This window comes from Oncorhynchus nerka, linkage group LG10 (genome assembly GCF_034236695.1).
Source record: "Oncorhynchus nerka isolate Pitt River linkage group LG10, Oner_Uvic_2.0, whole genome shotgun sequence".
Taxonomy (NCBI): Eukaryota; Metazoa; Chordata; class Actinopteri; order Salmoniformes; family Salmonidae; genus Oncorhynchus; species Oncorhynchus nerka.
Window position 1 is genome coordinate 36,904,479 of NC_088405.1, and position 20,232 is coordinate 36,924,710.

The 20,232-nt window shown below is 46.4% G+C and overlaps 1 protein-coding gene across 3 annotated transcripts in view; it reads right to left on the reverse strand.

Annotated features, from left to right (window-relative positions):
• LOC115135252 (tetratricopeptide repeat protein 7A-like) overlaps positions 1-20,232 on the reverse strand; it is a 47,172-nt gene that overhangs the window by 21,523 nt on the left and 5,417 nt on the right. Inside the window, exons 1-16 of one of the 3 annotated variants that reach the window (XM_029669742.2) lie at positions 19,768-19,889; positions 18,542-18,672; positions 18,272-18,396; positions 17,869-17,947; positions 17,506-17,675; positions 16,492-16,555; positions 16,184-16,321; positions 15,509-15,592; positions 14,820-14,924; positions 12,131-12,248; positions 11,707-11,764; positions 11,500-11,572; positions 11,207-11,367; positions 4,723-4,839; positions 4,045-4,151; positions 2,758-2,907 (exon numbers count right to left, since the gene is read on the reverse strand). In XM_029669742.2, coding sequence (XP_029525602.2) covers positions 2,758-2,907; positions 4,045-4,151; positions 4,723-4,839; positions 11,207-11,367; positions 11,500-11,572; positions 11,707-11,764; positions 12,131-12,248; positions 14,820-14,924; positions 15,509-15,592; positions 16,184-16,321; positions 16,492-16,555; positions 17,506-17,675; positions 17,869-17,947; positions 18,272-18,396; positions 18,542-18,672; positions 19,768-19,813 — 1,726 coding nt within the window. In that variant the 5' untranslated portion in view covers positions 19,814-19,889. Of the gene's footprint in view, positions 1-2,757; positions 2,908-4,044; positions 4,152-4,722; positions 4,840-11,206; positions 11,368-11,499; positions 11,573-11,706; positions 11,765-12,130; positions 12,249-14,819; positions 14,925-15,508; positions 15,593-16,183; positions 16,322-16,491; positions 16,556-17,505; positions 17,676-17,868; positions 17,948-18,271; positions 18,397-18,541; positions 18,673-19,767; positions 19,890-20,232 lie in introns of those variants that run through there. The other 2 variants (XM_029669740.2, XM_029669741.2) reach the window with 2 other exon arrangements.

The window sequence follows — 20,232 nt, forward strand, 5'->3', positions numbered from 1 at the left end:
GTGCTACGGGGGGGGGGGGGGGTGCTATGGTGACCAGTGAGCTGAGATAAGGCGGGGCTTTACCTAGCAAAGACTGGATTGGAGATGCTTAATGTGGGTCTGAAAGGAGAGTTTACAGTCTAACCAGACACCTAGGTATTTGTAGTGTTACGGATATCATGTTATGGATATGCTTGTAATAGTTAAGGACTGGAGAGTTTTTCAGGATAAAAAAGAAACGGAATGGAGCTAAGCTGAGGAAAAATCCTAGAGGAAAACCTGCTGCAATCTGCTTTCGTCCAGACACTGGGAGATGAGTTCACCGTTCAGCAGGACAATAACACAAGACCAAGTCTACACTGGAGTTGCTTACCAAGAACACAGTGACTGTTCCTGAGTGGCCGAGTTAGTTTTTACTTAAATCTACTTGATAATCTATGGCAAGACCTGAAAATGATTCTCTAGCAATGACCAACAAACAATTTGACAGAACTTGAAGAATTTTGAAAATAATAAATGGGCAAATGTTGCATTATCCAGATGTGGAGAGACCTAGAAATGATCCAGACCTAGAAAGACTCACATCGCTGGCAAATGTGCTTCTACAATGTGTTGACTCAGGGGTGTGAATACTTATGTAAATGAGATGATTCTGTATTCAATACAGTTGCAGAAATGCCTAAAAACATGTTTTCACCATCATTATGGGGTATTGTGTGTAGATGGGCGACAATTTTTTTTTTTTTAATCCATTTTGAATTCAGGATGTAACACAACAAAATGTGGAATAAGTCGAGGGGTCTGGATACTTTCCAAAGGCACTGTATGTGCACTAGCCCAGTAAAGTGTGTGTGTGTCTGTGGATGCATACCCATGTGTGTATGTGTCTGTGTGTGTGAGAGACAGACTGAATAAATGTTTGTTTATCTGTTATTTGAAGTGGGCACAGATGGGAGCTAGATGGGAGCTTTGTGTGCACGCTATTATACACTCATATAACATTAGTCAGAAAGATAAAAAAGGCTATTTAGGATCCCTATTTTAATTCGGGGAAAGAATAGTTATTCGAAGCATTATCCCCTGTTATATAAACTATTTTTCATATTCCTCACCTGGACTCTCACCAAAATGAACAACGCCAATGATATAAATGAATCATTCATAGTGGCTGTGTCTGTGCGCGCATACATGCATACATGCGTGCCCGTGTGTGTGTGTGTGTGTGTGTGTATGGAGCCAGTATGGAGCCAGGTCATGCTGATTGTTTCCTATGTCCTGCCCTGAGGAGAAGAGCAGTGCTGTGTGTGTGTGTGTTTGTGCTGCCTGACTATTTGACCAATCATGATGTGAGATTTTGGCCAGGAAGTTACATTAAGTGGAGGCTCCTCATAGGAGGAAGACAAGGACTCTCCTACTCAGTAAATCAATTTTTAAAATATATATATTTGATCCTTTTTTAGATAAAACTATCCTAAATATAGTCACGTCACCAAATAACTGATTAAAACACTGTTTTGCAATGAAGGTCTACAGTAGCCTCAACGACACCCTCTTGAGTAGCACCATGGTTCTTACCCCCTTTCCATAGACTTACACAGTTATGGCGACTTCCGGAGGACGTCCACCCACCTATCAGAGCTCTTGCAGTATGAACTAACATCTTGTCCATCCAATCAAAGGATCAGATAATTAATCTAGTACTGAAAGTAAAAGCTACAGCTAGCTAGCACTGCTGTGCAAAACGTGTGGTGGGTAGTTGACTCGGAGGAAGACAAATTCCTTTCTTCAAAATTAAGGAGAAGCAGCAGCAGAGAGAGCTAGCTATATTTGTAGTATTTTTCTTCTTAGTTTACCTTTCACTTAGCTAATACAGAGAATAATGCTATTTATGTTAGCTAGCTGGCTATGGCTATCTAACACAGCAACTCTTCCAAGTCAAGGTACGCATTCTGTTTTATTAGTTTATTGTTACCGGGGCCCGCCAGTGTAACTGCTAAACTGCTTACTGGACACTGTCTGTACTGCGTGATTGTACACATGGATTGGATTGTGGGTTTACAAATGCGTTAGTTTTATGTAGTTTGCTGACTACAACGTTAATATGGTGTAGCGGTTAGCAGTTATGTATGTGGCTGCTTTGAAAGTGAACTGTGTGTGCAGGTGATCAGGGGGTTATTCATTCATTCTGCCAATTCTGTTGCCAAACGTTTCTTAAACGTAAGCAAACGGAACAAAAAACAGCGAGGGACCTACCTGAATATATCCAATAACTGTTTGGACTAATGATTACACACCGCAGATCAGCTAGAAGGAGGCAAGAGGGTGTAAGAATGTGCCACTGTGTCCCCTTGATTACTCCAATTCATCTCTCGACCTGTGTACCCACGTTACCTACGACACCAGCCGCCACTGGATACAGTATATGTGTATCTGATGTGATGTAATCTAGAGAGTTCAGTGGGTTTTGCAGTGAAAAAATGTAAAGGTTCAGTCTAAAAAATCCTACACGGTGGACTCGACCCTAACTCATCCAATGTTATAATGGCGGCCTTTCTCTCTGCTCAGGTCACAATTATAGGGTAGGATACCCTCTAGCTAACTCCAGTGGAGTGTACACTAGTACCTCCAGCACTAGAGTGTACACTCCGGTGGTAGAGTCTACAATCCCTCCTGTAGCTAATTTCAGTAGGTAAGAAGCACACACGTTTCCTAGCCGACTCCAGTGTACACTGAAGTGTAGTAGACTAGATAGTAGTGTAGTCCCCCTCCCTCCTGTACCTGCTTGCAGCCAGATGCGCTCCAGGGTGGTCCAGATGTAGGCGGGACCCTGTCTGTGGGCGGAGCTGATGGCTGACACCTCTGAAGTGGCCTGCCCCAGACGAGACGCAGCGAGGGACGGACCACTCTGAGAACCTGACCCAGAGAGAGCTGACAATCAGCACACACACACAACATTATACACTAACATACACAGTAAACCTGACCCATGAAGAACTGATACTCAGTCAGTACACATACACACAGAGCCTGATCCAGGAAGAACTGATACTCAGTCAGTACACATACACACTGAGCCTGATCCAGGAAGAACTGATACTCAGTCAGTACACATACACACTGAGCCTGATCCAGGAAGAACTGATACTCAGTCAGCACACATACACACAGAGCCTGATCCAGGAAGAACTGATACTCAGTCAGTAAACATACACACAGAGCCTGATCCAGGAAGAACTGATACTCAGTCAGTACACATACACACAGAGCCTGATCCAGGAGGAACTCATACTAAGTCAGTACACATACACACAGAGCCTGATCCAGGAAGAACTGATACTCAGTCAGTACACATACACACAGAGCCTGATCCAGGAAGAACTGATACTCAGTCAGTACACATACACACTGAGCCTGATCCAGGAAGAACTCATACTCAGTCAGCACACATACACACTGAGCCTGATCCAGGAAGAACTGATACTCAGTCAGTACACATTTACACAGAGCCTGATCCAGGAAGAACTGATATTCAGTCAGTACACATACACACAGAGCCTGATCCAGGAAGAACTGGTACTCAGTCAGTACACATACACACAGAGCCTGATCCAGGAAGAACTGATACTCAGTCAGTACACATACACACAGAGCCTGATCCAGGAAGAACTGATACTCAGTCAGTACACATACACACAGAGCCTGATCCAGGAAGAACTGATACTCAGTCAGTACACATACACACAGAGCCTGATCCAGGAAGAACTGATACTCAGTCAGTACACATACACACTGAGCCTGTTCCAGGAAAAGTGGAGACTCAGCACACATACAGTAAAACAGAATGATGATATGATATGTATCCTCATACACACTCAATCTGGTCCGGGAACAGTTCTCATTCTCAATCAGTACACATGCACGAAAACCCCTAATTTACAAAACAGCAGGTCATATTTGGTAAAGATGCAAATTCTGGTCTCTCTTGCAAAGTAGCTTTTATGCTCAACGAGACAAGGTTAAATAAACATCAGTACACTCCCAAGAGCCTGTGTACAGTATACACACCAGTCTCAGGGTCCTGAAAGTCTGGCAGGGTGAGGTGGAGACCGCTGGGTTTGTGGCTGAGGGGAAGTGGCTCTGGTGGGTGGATACTGCTGCTGTCATCCCCCTCACTGCAACACCACATGACAGCAAATCAATACACAGCATCTTATGAAGCTCCCGCTGAGCACACAGCAGCAGCCATTACCCAGACATGCACCCATAGTGCAGTAGACACATGCACGCACAGTCACTCATGCACGCATGTACAAAACACATGCACGTACATGCATGCACACCCCCACACATGAAATACAAGCATGTTATACACTATAGGCCTGGGAGAATACAAGTATTATCATATTCTTTTTCCATGGAAATGATGAAAACAGGAAGCAGAACTAACTCAGACCTAAACTGCTGTATATAAAATATTGTGTGCTATTGTTTGGAAAATAAATAAAATGTGACTCTGGATGATGTTTGTTTCCAACATTTGGGCTGTTTTCCTAATGAAGATAAATCTGCTTCGTGTTTTGTTTCCTTGCCACGATACTAAGGAGCGTTACGATACTGGTATCGTCCCTATTATACACACAAGACACAGACACCCACACACATGCACGGAATGGACGCACCCACATGTAACAAACACAACATGTACACAAACAGAGAGACAGACAGGCAGAAACATCCACGTACCTGGTGCGTATGAAGTCATAGCGCCTCTGCAAGAGCTGCAGCATGTCTTGGCAGGTCTGGAGTGCTATACCTGGCCCATGCAGAGCCTCCTCCAGCTTCACCTTAGTGAACAGCAGGCTGCGTGACAAGGAGGACATTAACACAACAATACAGCATACATCAATTAGTACACCATTAGCACTTACCACATTGATACAATCAATAGTTGTTGACATGCGCGATGAACAGACAAGGCTTGGCCGAAGCCCTGGGTATCTTGTGATGATGACATGCATTATCTGTATTAGGCCCACAGAATTATACCTACGGAGGACCGGCTTCTATGGAGGAACTTCGAATGTCTTTGAACGTCAGAGATTTGGACGGACCAGAGCTAGCTAGCTAGCTAGCTAACAAGCTTGTGTGTGCAGAGCGTCACCAGAATAAGAAATACGTCTTACTTTTTTGTAGTAAATAAATCCAATGTGAAACTATAGTATCTGCAGTGGTGTAAAGTACTAAGGTAAAAAATACTTTAAAGTACTACTTAAGTAGTTTTTTGAAATCTGTACTTTATTATTTATATTTTTGACAACTTTTACGTCACTACATTCCTGAAGAAAATATTGTACTTTTTAAGTTTTCCCTGACAACCAAAAGTACTTGTTACACTTTGAATGCTTAGCAGGACAGGACAATTGTCAAATTCAAGCACTCATCAAGAGAACATGTGATCATCCCTACTGTCTCTGGCCTGGCGGAATCACTAAATACATGCATCTTTTGTAAATAATGTCTGAGTGTTGGAGTGTGCCCCTGGCTATCCGTAAATTTAAAAAAGTGAATGGTGACATCTGCTTTGCCTAATATAAGGAATTTTAAATTATTTATACTTTTACTTTTGATACTAAAGTATATTTTAGCAATTACATTTCCTTTTAATACTGAAGTATATTTAAAACCAAATACTTTTAGACTTTTACTCAAGTAGTATTTTACTCGCTGCCTTTCACTTTTACTTGAGTAACTTTCTATTACGGCATCTTTACATTTACTCAAGTATGATAATTAGGTACTTTCCCCACCACTGAATATCTGTAACTAGCATTGAAAAAATGTATCCATGCATTGTTCTCTAATTAAAAATCTATCCCTAATTCCTGAATCACGTTTGTAACGTCAGTAGGCTACAGTGATGCTTCAGAGGGGGAGGGGCAGGTAGCCTGCACACACACTGGCAAAGATTTTTAGCTGGCTGGCAGACACTGGAATATGTTGAGTGACAGAGGGAGGGCTTGTTGTGTTTTTTTTGTGGGACTGAAAAAAAATGCCCAGAATGTAAAATAACATTATTAACCAGTTCGCTTGCTTTTAAAATAACAGTTCTGTTCCGGAACAGCATAGATCACTTTCATTCCCAGATCTGATTATTTTTTGACATTTTCCAGTTTTCGGTTCTAATTCCTGAACCGGTTCGAACCCCCGCACCAAACACATCAGCAAACATACACAACCACCCCACAATATAGACTCAATGTTGACACAACATTGCTGTGTTTGCTAGGTCAGCACATACTGTTGACACATCAACCAGGACCTGACAATACTATCATATAGGATAATCATGTTTATCAATGTATATTTATAGAGCTTTGGTCCTCTGTTCTCCAACAGATGGGTGAGGAGGAAGACCTGTTTCAATGGCCAATGTCCACCAATAGACAAATAGACTGGACAAATACAGACGCTCCCCCAGCTTTTCCAATGGCTCCACACACACGCACAGTGGGGGCTAGTCATATGCTCTGTGTGTGATAGATGGAGAGAGGTTGAGTATGTAACGGGAAAAGAAAGAGAGAGACAGAGAGAGTTAGGGCCTTCTTTCAACCGTGTGAGAGAGCGAGAGACGCCCGTCTGTGCCTGCTTGCTGTCTTTCTGCCTGCCTGTCTCCCTGTCTGCCTCTCTGGCTATCTGCTTGTCTGTCTGTCTGTCTCCATTCCTGTCTATCTCCCTGTTCCCCTGCCTTCCTGACTGCTCCCCCAACTGAAGCCTCTTCCAATTATTCCTCCCTCTCCTCATCTCTGGCTGCCAGACAGCACTAGCGATCAATAGCGCAGCGAGACGGCCTTCGTCGGGGGAAGAACTACCGGTGAAATGTGGCTCGTTACTTGGTCACGGGTGGGCGGACAGGCTGGGGGGATAGAGGGAGGGATGGGGGGATGGAGGGAGGAGAGATGCCTACTGGATCATCTGACATGAGGATGACAACTGCTGCTGAGGGACGTGATGTTAAGGATACGCCTGTCAGCGGGGCCAGTTGGGGCTGAGGGTTTCCTATTAGCCCCCGTGCGGAGCAGCGTTTAGTAGTGGAGTGATATGCCGTGTGTTAGTGGGCTTCCTCCTGTGTGTGTGTGTGTGTGTGTGCAAGCACTCACGCACACACACGCACACACACTAACATCCTGCAAGATGAATGCAGAATCAAAGGCTGGGATGAATCATTCTCTTTAGAACAAACTGTGAAACTACTCTCTCTCTCCTCCCTTCCCCCTCTCCCTTTCCCTTTCTACAGCTCTCTCACTGTGCTAGATAGAATTCAATTTAGATTGGAAATGCTCGCCTGTTTACTGGCTGATTAAAATTTCAAACATAGACAGAAAGATTAAAACAAATAATGCAACAGGCTATTACTGCATTTTAAGGTAAAAGCTCAATAAAATGTCTCAAATATAAGAAAAATGTCCACATGTCCCTCTCCTCGCCCCTAACTGGGCTCGAACCAGGGACCCTCTGCACACACCGACAACAGTCACCCACGAAGCATCGTTACCCATCGCTCCACAAAAGCCAACAACTACTTCAAGGTCTCAGAGTGAGTGATGTCTCCGATTGAAACGCTATTAACGCGCACCACCGCTAACTAGCTAGCCATTTCACATCGGTTGCACACACATGTCAACTGTTTCACCCAATTGCTGCCTGCTACTAATAAATGAACTGTGGCACCATGTGGCTTGAATAGACGTTTGTGTTTAGAGGCTACCTACGGACGGACGTGGCGTACGAGGCGTGAGAAATGAATCGAGATCTGCGTGTTTACACTACAGTAATAAGTCTCTACGCGCATATTATTTATTAATTTATTATATTATTTGTCCATGTCCATGTATCGTAGTGTAAAAGCTGTATGTTAGGAGAAAAAGAAAGACAGAAACTGAGCGAGAAACCACAAGGATTCAGTGTCTGTGCTACAGTGATGCAGAGATTCTATGACTAGCACCACATTTACATTTTACATTTAAGTCATTTAGCAGACGCTCTTATCCAGAGCGACTTACAAATTGGTGCGTTCACCTTATGACATCCAGTGGAACAGCCACTTTACAATAGTGCATCTAAATCTTTTAAGGGGGGGGGGGAGGGGTGAGAAGGATTACCACCTCGCATGCACACGCGTGCACAAAGTATTCAGACTCCTTGACTTAAAAAAACATTTTGTTACGTTACAGCCTCATTCTAAAATGGATTACATTTGTCTTCACACAATACCCCATAATGACAAAGCGAAAACAGGTTTTTAGACATTTTAGCAAATTTATTTAAAAAATGAAAAACAAAAATACCTTATTTACATAAGTATTCAGACCCTTTACTATGAGACTCGAAATTGAGCTCCGGTGCAGTCTGTTTCCATTGATCATCATTGAGATGTTTCTACAACTTGATTGGAGTCTACTTGCGGTAAATTCAATTGATTGGACATGATTTGGATTTGGATGCAGTCTATCACAGTGCCATCCGTTCCGACATCAAAGCCCCCTATACTACCCACCACTGCGCTTCATATTCACTTCATATTCGTCACCAAACCCACTGGCTCCAGGTCATCTATAAGAGTCTTTGCTAGGTAAAGCCCCGCCTTATCTCAGCTCACTGGTCCCCCCCCCCCCCCCCCCCCCCGTAGCACATGCTCCAGCAAGTATATTTCACTAGTCACCCCAAAAGCCAATTCCTCCTTTGGCCTTAGTTCTTTGCTGCCAATGCCTGGAATGAATTGCAAAAATCACTGAAGCTGGAGACTCATATCTCCCTCACAAACTTTAAGCATCAGCTATCAGAGCAGCTTACAGATCACTGCACCTGTACATAGCCCATCTGTAAATAGCCCATCCAATCTACCTCATCCCCATTCTGTATTTATTTATCTTGCTCCTTTGTACCCCAGTATCTCTACTTGCACATTCATATTCTTCACATCTATCACTCCAGTATTTATTTACTAAATTGTAATTATTTCGCCACTACAGCCTATTTATTGCCTTACCTACCTAATCTTACTTCATTTGCACACACTGTCTATATACTTTTCTATTGTGTTATTGACTGTACGTTTGTTTATTCCATGTGTAAATCTGTGTTGTTGTTTGTGTCGCACTGCTTTGCTTTATCTTGGCCAGGTCGCAGTTGTAAATGAGAACTTGTTCTTAACTGGCCTACATGGTTAAATAAAGGTGACATTTTTTAAATTTTAATAATAATACTTTTTATAAAACAAATTTGGGAGCATGATGGTGGCAGCATCATGCCGTGGGGATGTTTTTCAGTGGCAGGGACTGAGAGACTAGTCAGGATTGAGGGAAAGATGAATGGAGCAAAGTACAGAGATATCTTTGATGAAAACCTGCTCCAGAGTGCTCAGGACCTTGGACTGGGGCCAAGGTTCACCTTCCAACAGGACAACGACCCTAAGCACACAGCCAAGACAATGCAGGAGTGGCTTCGGGATAAGTCTCTGAATGTCCTTGAGTGGCTCAGCCAGAGACTGGACTTGAACCCGATCGAACATCTCTAGAGAGACCTGAAAATAGCTGTTTAGCAACGCTCCCCATCCAACTTGACAGAGCTTGAGAGGAACGGCAGAGAAGAATGGGAGAAACTCCCCAAATACAGTTGTACCAAGCTTGTAGCGTCATACCCAAGAAGAGTCGAGGCTGTAATCACTGCCAAAGGTGCTTCAACAAAGTACTGAGTAAAGGGTCTGAATACTTACGTAAATGTGATATTTCAGTTTAATTTCATTTAATAAATTTGCACCAAGAAAAAACACCTGTTTTTGCTTCGTCATTATGGGGTATTGAGGAAAAACAACAATTTAATCCATTTTAGAATATGGCTGTAACGTAACAAAATGGAAAAGTTCAAGGGGTCAGAATACTTTCCGAATGCTCTGTATGTGTCCCTGCCTGGGCTGAAAATACCCATTCTCTATTTCTCCATAACAACTGAGTGGAAAAACAACTGATGTTGACTGCTCCCTCCACCGATATGACCTCATGGTTACCGGGGTGATGGGCATTCCTGGCGCAGGGAGGGCTGTGATTGGCTGAGCCTGGCAAAGAGCTCTTAAATGGGTCAATGCAGTCAAGTGTCTCTATGGAGAAGGTGTGTGTGTGTGTGTGTGTGTGTGTGTGTGTGTGTGTGTGTGTGTGCGTGCGGTAGAGAGATCGCTACAATATACGCTTTAGATGATCCAGTATACAGCCACAAATACAATATCAATTGCATGTTTGATTTTCTCTGTCCTTCTTTGACTCCACTTCTCTCTTTAGTTCCCTTTCTCTATATCCCACTCATGCATCTCTTTATTTTCGCTGTGTCCCTCTCTGCCTCTTCTTGAGATCATGGAGACCAACACTGACCCCAAATGGTTGTTCTGTGAAGAACACATGTATTAGATGGTTATTGCAGACACTCAGGTGAGGTGGTACTGCAACCTACTATAAATGGCACGTGGCTATCAAATATCTATATTCTTCTAATAGAAAGAGGCAACACTGAGGCACGGGTCAATTGCATGGTGACATATGAGTATAATGCAGGGTGTCAGTGTGTGTTTACTACTGCATAATATTTTCTGCTTCTCAAACAGGGAGGGAGTACTGCAACACCAACCTACATGGTAAAGTCAGTGCGGCAGTGTGAAAAGGGTAAAGGTGTGTGAGGGTAGTCTCCGCGGCGTAGTGCAGAAGCCCGGTCTGGCACGTCTAAATAAAGCCTTCAGTGTGTGTGTGTGTGTGTGTGTGTGTGTGTGTGTGTGTGTGTCCGTCCGTGGTAAGACACCCTATCCCCACAGAAAGGTCCAGAGCACCCATATGGGTGACACACACCGGAGCTGGTCTCACAGACAGACAGACAGACAGACAGACAGGCAGGCAGGCAGGCAGGCAGGCAGGCAGGCAGGCAGACAGACAGACAGACAGACAGACAGACAGACAGACAGACAGGCAGGCAGACAGACAGACAGGCAGGCAGGCAGGCAGGTAGACAGACAGACAGACAGGCAGGCAGGCAGCCAGCCAGCCAGCCAGACAGACAGACAGACAGACAGACAGACAGACAGACAGACAGACAGACAGACAGACAGACAGACAGACAGACAGACAGACAGGCAGGCAGACAGACAGACAGACAGACAGACAGAATACAGGAGAGAGTGGGGTACTACTTGAAGTTCTCAGGGTGTTGACTGAGGGCTAGTGTGAGGGTTTCCAGGGCATGTTGGTGGTGTTTCTGGGCGCTGAACAGCAGGGTCAGCAGGTGGAGAGAGTGCAGGTCGTCCCCATGCAGAGACAGAGCCACCTGCAGGGGATCCATGGCAGCTGCCACCTGCACACACACACACACACACACCCACAGTGAAGAACAGAAACCCAAGGACTAGAGAGGCATACGATCCAAGATGGAGAACCACTAAGACGAGCCCTAATGGTGAGTGCGTGTGTGGCCGTGCTGACTGACCTGCCGTACAAGAGCCAGCTGGAGCGACAGGTAGAGGGCAATCTTAGCATCATTGGGGTCCAGTGCATAGGCTCTGCAGTAGAGAGGTGACACTCACTGACAAAGCAGAATAAACACACAAACTGTAGCGCACGCTGACTACAGAAACAAACACACAGGTTAAGACCAACCTAGACCGACAGAGAGAGGTTGGCAGTTCGTACATACTTTTGCAGATTTTGCAGCGCTCGTCTGTTGAACCCATCCCGCTGAGCTTTCAGAGTAGCTGGAGAGAGATTAGGTACAGAGGGACAAATCCATTAGTGGAAAACAAGACATTTAGTGGACATTTTCTAATAGTAGATTATAATGAGGTTCGTGGTATTTTTTTCGCACAGTTCTACTGTCTTTTGCACCATTGACTGTTCGTGAGTAACACCTCAGATTCATCCATACACAGTTTACCTCTGAATTAGTTACGGCAAAGAGTGATGGGGATGGGGAATTAGGAAGGGAAACGATGGATCGTCAGGACAAGTGAGTTCTGTGGGTTCCGTAAAGTGGCGTTTCCTCACTGTATCTGGACAAGGGACTCCGTTTGTTACAGGAAACATATCCTGCCTCGACAGCAGCTCGCAGTGATGTCTCTTACCATCAGAGGCCTGCAGACTGCAGCACAGCCCCACAGCCAGGTACGCACGGGGCAGAAACTCTGCAGCCTCCTCTCCCATGGACACCACACTCTGAGACAGGGCCTCTGCCTCCTCCAGCTATCACACACGCAGAGATAACAGTCAGACGCAGTATGGGTGTCTAGAAGTACAGTATCTAGTCTGCTGAAGTACTTACTATGGAACCAACTGTGAGCTCAAGGGTTTAAAGGCGTGTTCAGTTTGTCTTGTTTAGTGAGCTTTTCTATTCGAATAGCATAGAGAGTTCGTATCCGAAGGCCTGTATGGTAGGCAAAATGACATCGAGGGAAGAATGACATTGAATAGTGTTAAAAGGCAGTGTATGGTTAGTGTGAGGAGGACTCTGTAGATTCAGGTGAAGAATAGCGCACTATAGTTGAGAGAGAAAAAATATGTATTTACCTGATTTGTTTGATATGAACAAATAGCAATTAATGCTTAACAAATTAGTCCCCCCTCAAACAGCGCCAGGCTGCAGTCAGAGTGTGGCTGAGCAGGGCTGAGCTGATCCCTCTCTTTCTAGCTCTCCTCTCCCTGCTCTTCATCCTCCTCGTCTCTCGCAATCCTTCTCTTTCTAGCTCTCCTCTCCCTGCTCTTCATCCTCCTCCTCTCTCGCGATCCCTCTCTTTCTAGCTCTCCTCTCCCTGCTCTTCATCCTCCTCCTCTCTCGCGATCCCTCTCTTTCTAGCTCTCCTCTCCCCGCTCTTCATCCTCCTCCTCTCTCGCGATCCCTCTCTTTCTAGCTCTCCTCTCCCTGCTCTTCATCCTCCTCCTCTCTCGCGATCCCTCTCTTTCTAGCTCTCCTCTCCCTGCTCTTCATCCTCCTCCTCTCTCGCGATCCCTCTCTTTCTAGCTCTCCTCTCCCTGCTCTTCATCCTCCTCCTCTCTCGCGATCCCTCTCTTTCTAGCTCTCCTCTCCCTCCTCTTCATCCTCCTCCTCTCTCGCGATCCCTCTCTTTCTAGCTCTCCTCTCCCGCTCTTCATCCTCCTCCTCTCTTGCGATCCCTCTCTTTCTAGCTCTCCTCTCCCTGCTCTTCATCCTCCTCCTCTCTCGCAATCCCTCTCTTTCTAGCTCTCCTCTCCCTGCTCTTCATCCTCCTCCTCTCTCGCGATCCCTCTCTTTCTAGCTCTCCTCTCCCTGCTCTTCATCCTCCTCTCTCGCGATCCCTCTCTTTCTAGCTCTCCTCTCCCTCCTCTTCATCCTCCTCCTCTCTCGCGATCCCTCTCTTTCTAGCTCTCCTCTCCCCGCTCTTCATCCTCCTCCTCTCTTGCGATCCCTCTCTTTCTAGCTCTCCTCTCCCTGCTCTTCATCCTCCTCCTCTCTCGCAATCCCTCTCTTTCTAGCTCTCCTCTCCCTGCTCTTCATCCTCCTCCTCTCTCGCAATCCCTCTCTTTCTAGCTCTCCTCTCCCCGCTCTTCATCCTCCTCCTCTCTTGCGATCCCTCTCTTTCTAGCTCTCCTCTCCCTGCTCTTCATCCTCCTCCTCTCTCGCGATCCCTCTCTTTCTAGCTCTCCTCTCCCTGCTCTTCATCCTCCTCCTCTCTCGCAATCCCTCTCTTTCTAGCTCTCCTCTCCCTGCTCTTCATCCTCCTCCTCTCTCGCGATCCCTCTCTTTCTAGCTCTCCTCTCCCTGCTCTTCATCCTCCTCTCTCGCGATCCCTCTCTTTCTAGCTCTCCTCTCCCTCCTCTTCATCCTCCTCCTCTCTCGCGATCCCTCTCTTTCTAGCTCTCCTCTCCCTCCTCTTCATCCTCCTCCTCTCTCGCGATCCCTCTCTTTCTAGCTCTCCTCTCCCCGCTCTTCATCCTCCTCCTCTCTCGCGATCCCTCTCTTTCTAGCTCTCCTCTCCCCGCTCTTCATCCTCCTCCTCTCTCGCGATCCCTCTCTTTCTCGGAATACGGATGCTATCAACAAAGTTCCATGAAACATTTTAGAAAACGGTTGAGTGCCATTATCCTGAGCTTCTGAAAGGTATTGAAAACAGGGGTGTGAAATCATTTTGAAACCTGTCTCTTTGTGGAACAAATTACAATAATACTTGTTAAACAAAATCTCTTTCTCCGAGCAAAAATAATGATAGGAGTATAAAGGTGCAACATTTCCCAAAATGATTTATTTTATACAGTCCTTGCTCATCTTTATCGAGGATGCCAATCATTTTGGACCCCACTGTATGTATGTATATATATGTATATATTGGTCACTCCACTCCAACCAACTAGGAGTCAAAGGTCCTCGAATCACTCCCAAAAGTCCCAGACTCCCAGACATTCCAGTGCAAATGTGTTTCCATGGTCGGTTATTGGGTCCAGATGTATTGTCATTCGTTGCTCTGTGGTCCCACAGTGTCCTATTGTGATTACGGCTGTAAGCGCCTTAGTCATGATCTCTAGCTCCTCTGTTGTACTGACAGATGTGCCATGCCGTCACGCATCTCCTAAATCCTACACCAACCCCCCTGGATCAACGGGACAGCCAGCACTGGGCTGGCTACCACAGTGGAGGGGTGGGTAGGGCGTTGTTAGTGTGGAATAATGGGTGCAGCTATTCTGGATGGTGACAGACTTCCTGTATGGATGGTATGCATGGTATGTTGTGTACATGTATCGTGAAATAGAAAGAGTGTGTGTGTGTGTGTGTGTGTCATTCACCCAGTGCAGCTGGCCGATGCAGACTTTGGCAGCCAACATGGGCAGAGAGGGGTCCTCGGCTCTCATCCTGGCACACTCCTTGAGCACAGACACGGCGCCCACACCCTGTAAAACACAGACACACACACACTCACATATTCATGCTTACACACACACACTCTGATACTGTAGTCAAGTGATATAACAGGAGTATAGATCACACATTTACTATCCATATAGAGTAACACAGATACGGACTCATATAGGCCATTCATCAATGCACTACAAACACTATCACACACACGGCTGGCCCTAAAAAAGAAGCGGATCTGATTACACTGAAGCCCCCCCCCCCACCCATCCTTATAGGGAACAGCCTATTTCCAGAGCTCTCCATTGATCTCCAGAGTCGCCTCGTCCTGCAGGCAGCCAGGCAAAGGAGGAGATCAATCCTCCTGTTTCACTCAGATTCCAGAACTTTCTATCTGTGTCACACTACTCATCATCGCCCAATGAGCGCCCGCTCAGTCAGCGCTATCGCACACGCAACCTCACAGCAACATTTAGAGGATGAGTGATCCTATATGATTGCGAGCAGGTAGTGGTGCCAGTAGGATAGAAAGTGTGTGTGTGTGTGCGCGTGCGCTTGTGCGTGTGTCTGTGCTTGTGAATGGTGTGGATTGTGTGAAAAGATACGACGATAAGCTCACCTTCCCACACGCCATGAGTGACAAGCCCAACTGGTGCCAGAGGTGGAACTCCTTAAACGAGAACTTCATGGCCCGCTCCAGGCACTGGAGAACACATACATACGTGCAGGCACACAAGACACGCACGCACACACGCATTTCAGCTCGCAGGGCAGACGTATCAACACACGTTGTTGAAGAAGAGTGAGGTTGAAGGTTGAGGGCTTGAGGTTAAGTTAAAGAGCTCTAACTAGCAAGCTCCACACTGTGACACCTATGAGAGGGAGGAAGTTAGCCAGGCAGACAGACATAGCCAGCGTCTATTGTTAGCTAGCCTAGTGGCGCCCTGCATGGCCCCACACGTGAGAGGGTTCACCTGTTTGCCAGTGCTCACTCTCATTCACCTGGAGAAAAATGGCTGCCAACCTGAATGCAAATAGAGAGAAGACTGGGTAAGCCAGAGAGACAGAGAACAAGAGAGAGAGAGAGAGAGAGAGAGGGGGGAGAAAGACAGAAAAGGATACAGAGAAAGGCACAGAGAAAGAGAGCAAAACCCTGCTTGAAAGTATATGACACAACAGGGGGCATTACAAAGTTGCCAGGCAAGGGCTTTCCCTTCACACAGTGTACCGCTAATTCTGTTGAAGTATCTCCTATCCTCCCTTTAGCCTCCAGTGTTTTTCGAGGCAGGCTCACCTCAGACAGCATGGCATACTGCCCCCTCCTGGCCATGCCGATGCTCAGCAGGTCGTAGACAGAGGTGGCATCCTGCAGACTGGTCTCCTGCGCCTCCTTATGGTCGGGCGCTCGGCTGATGACTGCATCTCCGCTGGCCTATAGGGGGAAGAGTACAGATTCAGGATCAGATTCAACACAAGTCTGTTGCAATAGTAGGCCTATGAAGTGCCTTTAATCTGCTAGGGTCCTTTCCTTTACCTGATTTGACGGGACCAGTGAAAGCTAGCCTTACACCTGTCAAAGCCTTTTTAAAATCAATGTCTCACCATGGATTCTGTGATGAGCAGCAGGAGGACTGCCTCCTCGACCACGTCCTGGGGACAGAAGACACTGCGAGGAGACACAGGAAATAGGAGCAGGAAGTGACGAGTAACGCAACAGCCCCATTTCGTTGGCTAGATCACGGGGAGTGTCCTGTTTCCACTTCACCTGCTGGTGGTGTAACACAACCCTCTGACCACCCCTACAGTATCACAGCACGCCGCTCTCTCGGGTGTCTCTCACCCGCACGTGCACAAAATGTGTAAGCGCGCGTGTCCACGTTTGCCCCCTTCCTTGGTCCCTCTCTTTTTTTCTCTGGCACCTTCCCCATTCCTCCCACCAATCAGTTGAACCATCTCACACTCTCTCTCTCCTTCGATCTCGACTGCTCTCTGGCTGATCCCCTGACGTACCGACTAAAGATACAATTACAAGACACTATCAGGGCACTTGTAAAGGAGGAACCCGTGACAACGAATCGGGCCTTATTTCCCAGAGTGCATTCTCCATTCCTGCTCTTGTGCTCTCACTCACGCACGTTGTTTGGGGCGCAGCATTCGATATCCTCTGAGGACGGCGCATACCAGTAAGATCTTATATGAGATCCGCTGGAACAGCCAAAGGTAAGTCCCTGACAAAGCCTCTAAAAACTCCACACAGGAAACACGAGTCCACAGAGTTCCGAGCCAATAGGAGTCAGACTGTGGTGAGATCAAGTCATGTTCCACGTGTGGGTTTTGTATGACCGGAATGGTGGACTGGGCCTCTAGGAAGGCCTGTCTTGTCGAAGCTCTGGGACTATTTAAGGTTCAACGGTTCAAGCAGGGTCACACACATCTCCCTGTATGGGAGTGTGAGCTGTTCTCTCAAGCCAGTGGTGAAGCTAAATGATTGAGCAATATCAGCGGGAATAATGCAATTACACATGAACAGAAAAGCAAGTGTGGGGGGGGGGGGGGGGGAGAGGCAGACGGAAAGAAAGAGAGGAAGGAAAAGAAGAAGAGAGGAGAGCTACAGACCTGTCAGTACTGTAGCGCTGAGGTGGTTTGGAGGAGGGGTAGATGGCGTCCTTCGGCCCGGCGTTCCCTTCTCTCTGCAGCCAGGCGGAGGGTGGGAGGGACATGGGGGCCCAGTAGCTGTCCTCACTCACCGAGCTCAGCAACACCTCAGCCAGCTTCCGCGCTGCAGCCTATGAGGCACATTAATTAAACATGCCATACAGCGCCCGGGAAAATATAACTAGGGCACAACTAGGGCCAGGACTGTTTCCTGACTAAGTCAAGTCGAGTTGTCAGGAAAACCTCCAGGCCGTAAAGGTCAAATACATATAGACAGCCAGTGATTTGTCCTGCTAACTAGGTGACAATGTAAGCCCTCCTCACCTTCCTGAAGCTCTGGGAGCCTCGAGACTCCACCACCCCGAGGACCCTACGCAGCTGATGGGTTCCCTGGGCCAGGTGACTGACAGACAGACAAAACAGACAGAGACATGCAAACAGACAAAACAGACAGACAGACAGACAGGGTGTTCAGTGCCTAGGGCCTTGTTGGTCAGTGCCAGCAGCATAGCATGCTGCTCCATCTGCGCATCAATGAGTGGTGCACCGGAGCTCAATCCCGCCACTACAAACAATGACTCTGTCCTATCTGAGGTGCAATACTGAAACCTACTGGTCAAAAACAAAAGTGCCACTTGCTGTGGCTGAAATCACAACGCACTGCTCCAGACAGGAAGAGAGCGAAGCTTCCACCACCTTTGACTGCTCTACCGGACCATTTACTCACCCCCTATGTAGCAGACACAGGTACACACTCTGTAGCGCCGCCTGCTGGAAGAAGCCCAGGTCAATGTCCAGTGGTGGAGGGGCCAAACTGGCCTTACCTACTTTAGAACTAGGGGTGACCACCATCTGCCAACACAGTAACAACTTCAGTTGGTAAACACATGCACCAAGTGGTTTGTGCCGCTTTGTATCATGAAATAACATGTATTATCTGCATTGGGGGTAAAATAAAAGACACAAAAAATAAGCAAAAACACACAGACACACGCACCTTATCGAGCTCTTGCAGGTAAACGAGAGCTGTGTCACAGGCCCTCAGGTAACAGGACAGACATTCCTCCTCTCGCTCAGACAGACGGACGCGGGAGGCAGCTGACACTGCCTGGTGGTCCAGGGACAGACCTGAGAGAGAGAGAGAGAAATACAGAGAGATACAGAGGGATAAAGAAAGAAAGAAAGACATTTGACACAGAAAACAAATAGCACTGTTGCTTGTAGGAAGACGCCGGCTTCTTTTCTATGGATAATGTGTCATTTCGAGACAATGAGTGTATGAGAGGATGAGCTTGGGACAGATGGCCGGAGGGGGAATATGGTTATTAGTATAAATAAATAGAGTGAGACGAGACCTCCAGGATTGCAGGGAGGACACGACCAGACAACAGCCTTAATCAAATAAGGAGCAGCTGCCAATAGACAAGACCTCATCTAACAAATATTCCTATCTCATAACATTAACAAAACAATATAATGGAAACCTTGGAAGGAGGTTGAGAAACTATGCAATGTCAAGCCCTGTACATAGCTGAGTGATCCCCATCAGATCTTCTCTTTAAGCATATTGGCTTGACTCTAGTATTATTCTACTAACATTACTTATAGTCCATTATGGTTTGTTCAATGATAGACGTCAACAAGGCTGCTTCATGAAATCTTCCCTTCAATCTAAGCAGCAGACACTGTGATGACGTTTACATGTCTACGGCCAGGAAGCTATGACTGGTTTGAATGTAATGCATCTCATGATGAAGCTATGACTGGTTTGAATGTAATGCATCTCATGATGATGATGTGACGCTTCTCAAACACAATTATCCAGACATGGACCAGCAGTGTGTTGTGTGTGACAATGGACAACGCCCTCTGTTTCAGTGTGTGTGTGTGTGTGTGTGTGTGCGTGTTCATGTGGAAACTCTGCCTAACAGAACTCATAGTTCCAGTCCAACTATATATAGATGGTTCCCTAGAGACATCTTTACTGCATTACTTGGACTCAAATCTGAGTAAGTTCCCATTTGATTTGTAATCACTTCCAAGAGAAGTCTTAAACCAGGAAGTGATTTGAAGAACGAACAGACACAAAGACACACACACATAACAATACCTTTGGCAAGTGAATCAACGCATAGCAATCTGTCAAGTCAAATGTCCTCCCTCATGTAAATAAACACATGGCCAACGCTTCCTTTCTTTCACAGCCTAAAGGAGAAAACTCACCAGACCGATTGTCGGCCTGTACGGTAGGGGGCCGTTCATTTGCCATTCATTCGCTTGCTGGCGGTTCGGTCTGTTATAGGGTCCTCCTGCCGGCACTCTGTTCAGAGGTGCTAAGTACTCTCGGCCGGTAGACACTCGACAATCTTACTGGTCTGTTCGTGCCTTTGGAGTAAAGATTTCACTACATTCATATCAACATACCTGAGAAACTGATCTCTCTAATCAAGCAACGGGTTTCCAGGCATATTTCATTCTCATGATTGTATTCAGACATCCTAGAGAGGGCGACTTCTAAAACCATACACGGTTATAGTCATCACAGGCCTATAATAACTCCTACCATGGGGATTAGGAAATAGATCATGAAGTACATTGATGCACAGTGCTGTTCAACTTGAGTGTTTTTCAGGGAAACGTGCTAGTCTGCAGGCTTTGGCTGTCTCTTTGTCTAAATCGTGGGAGAGA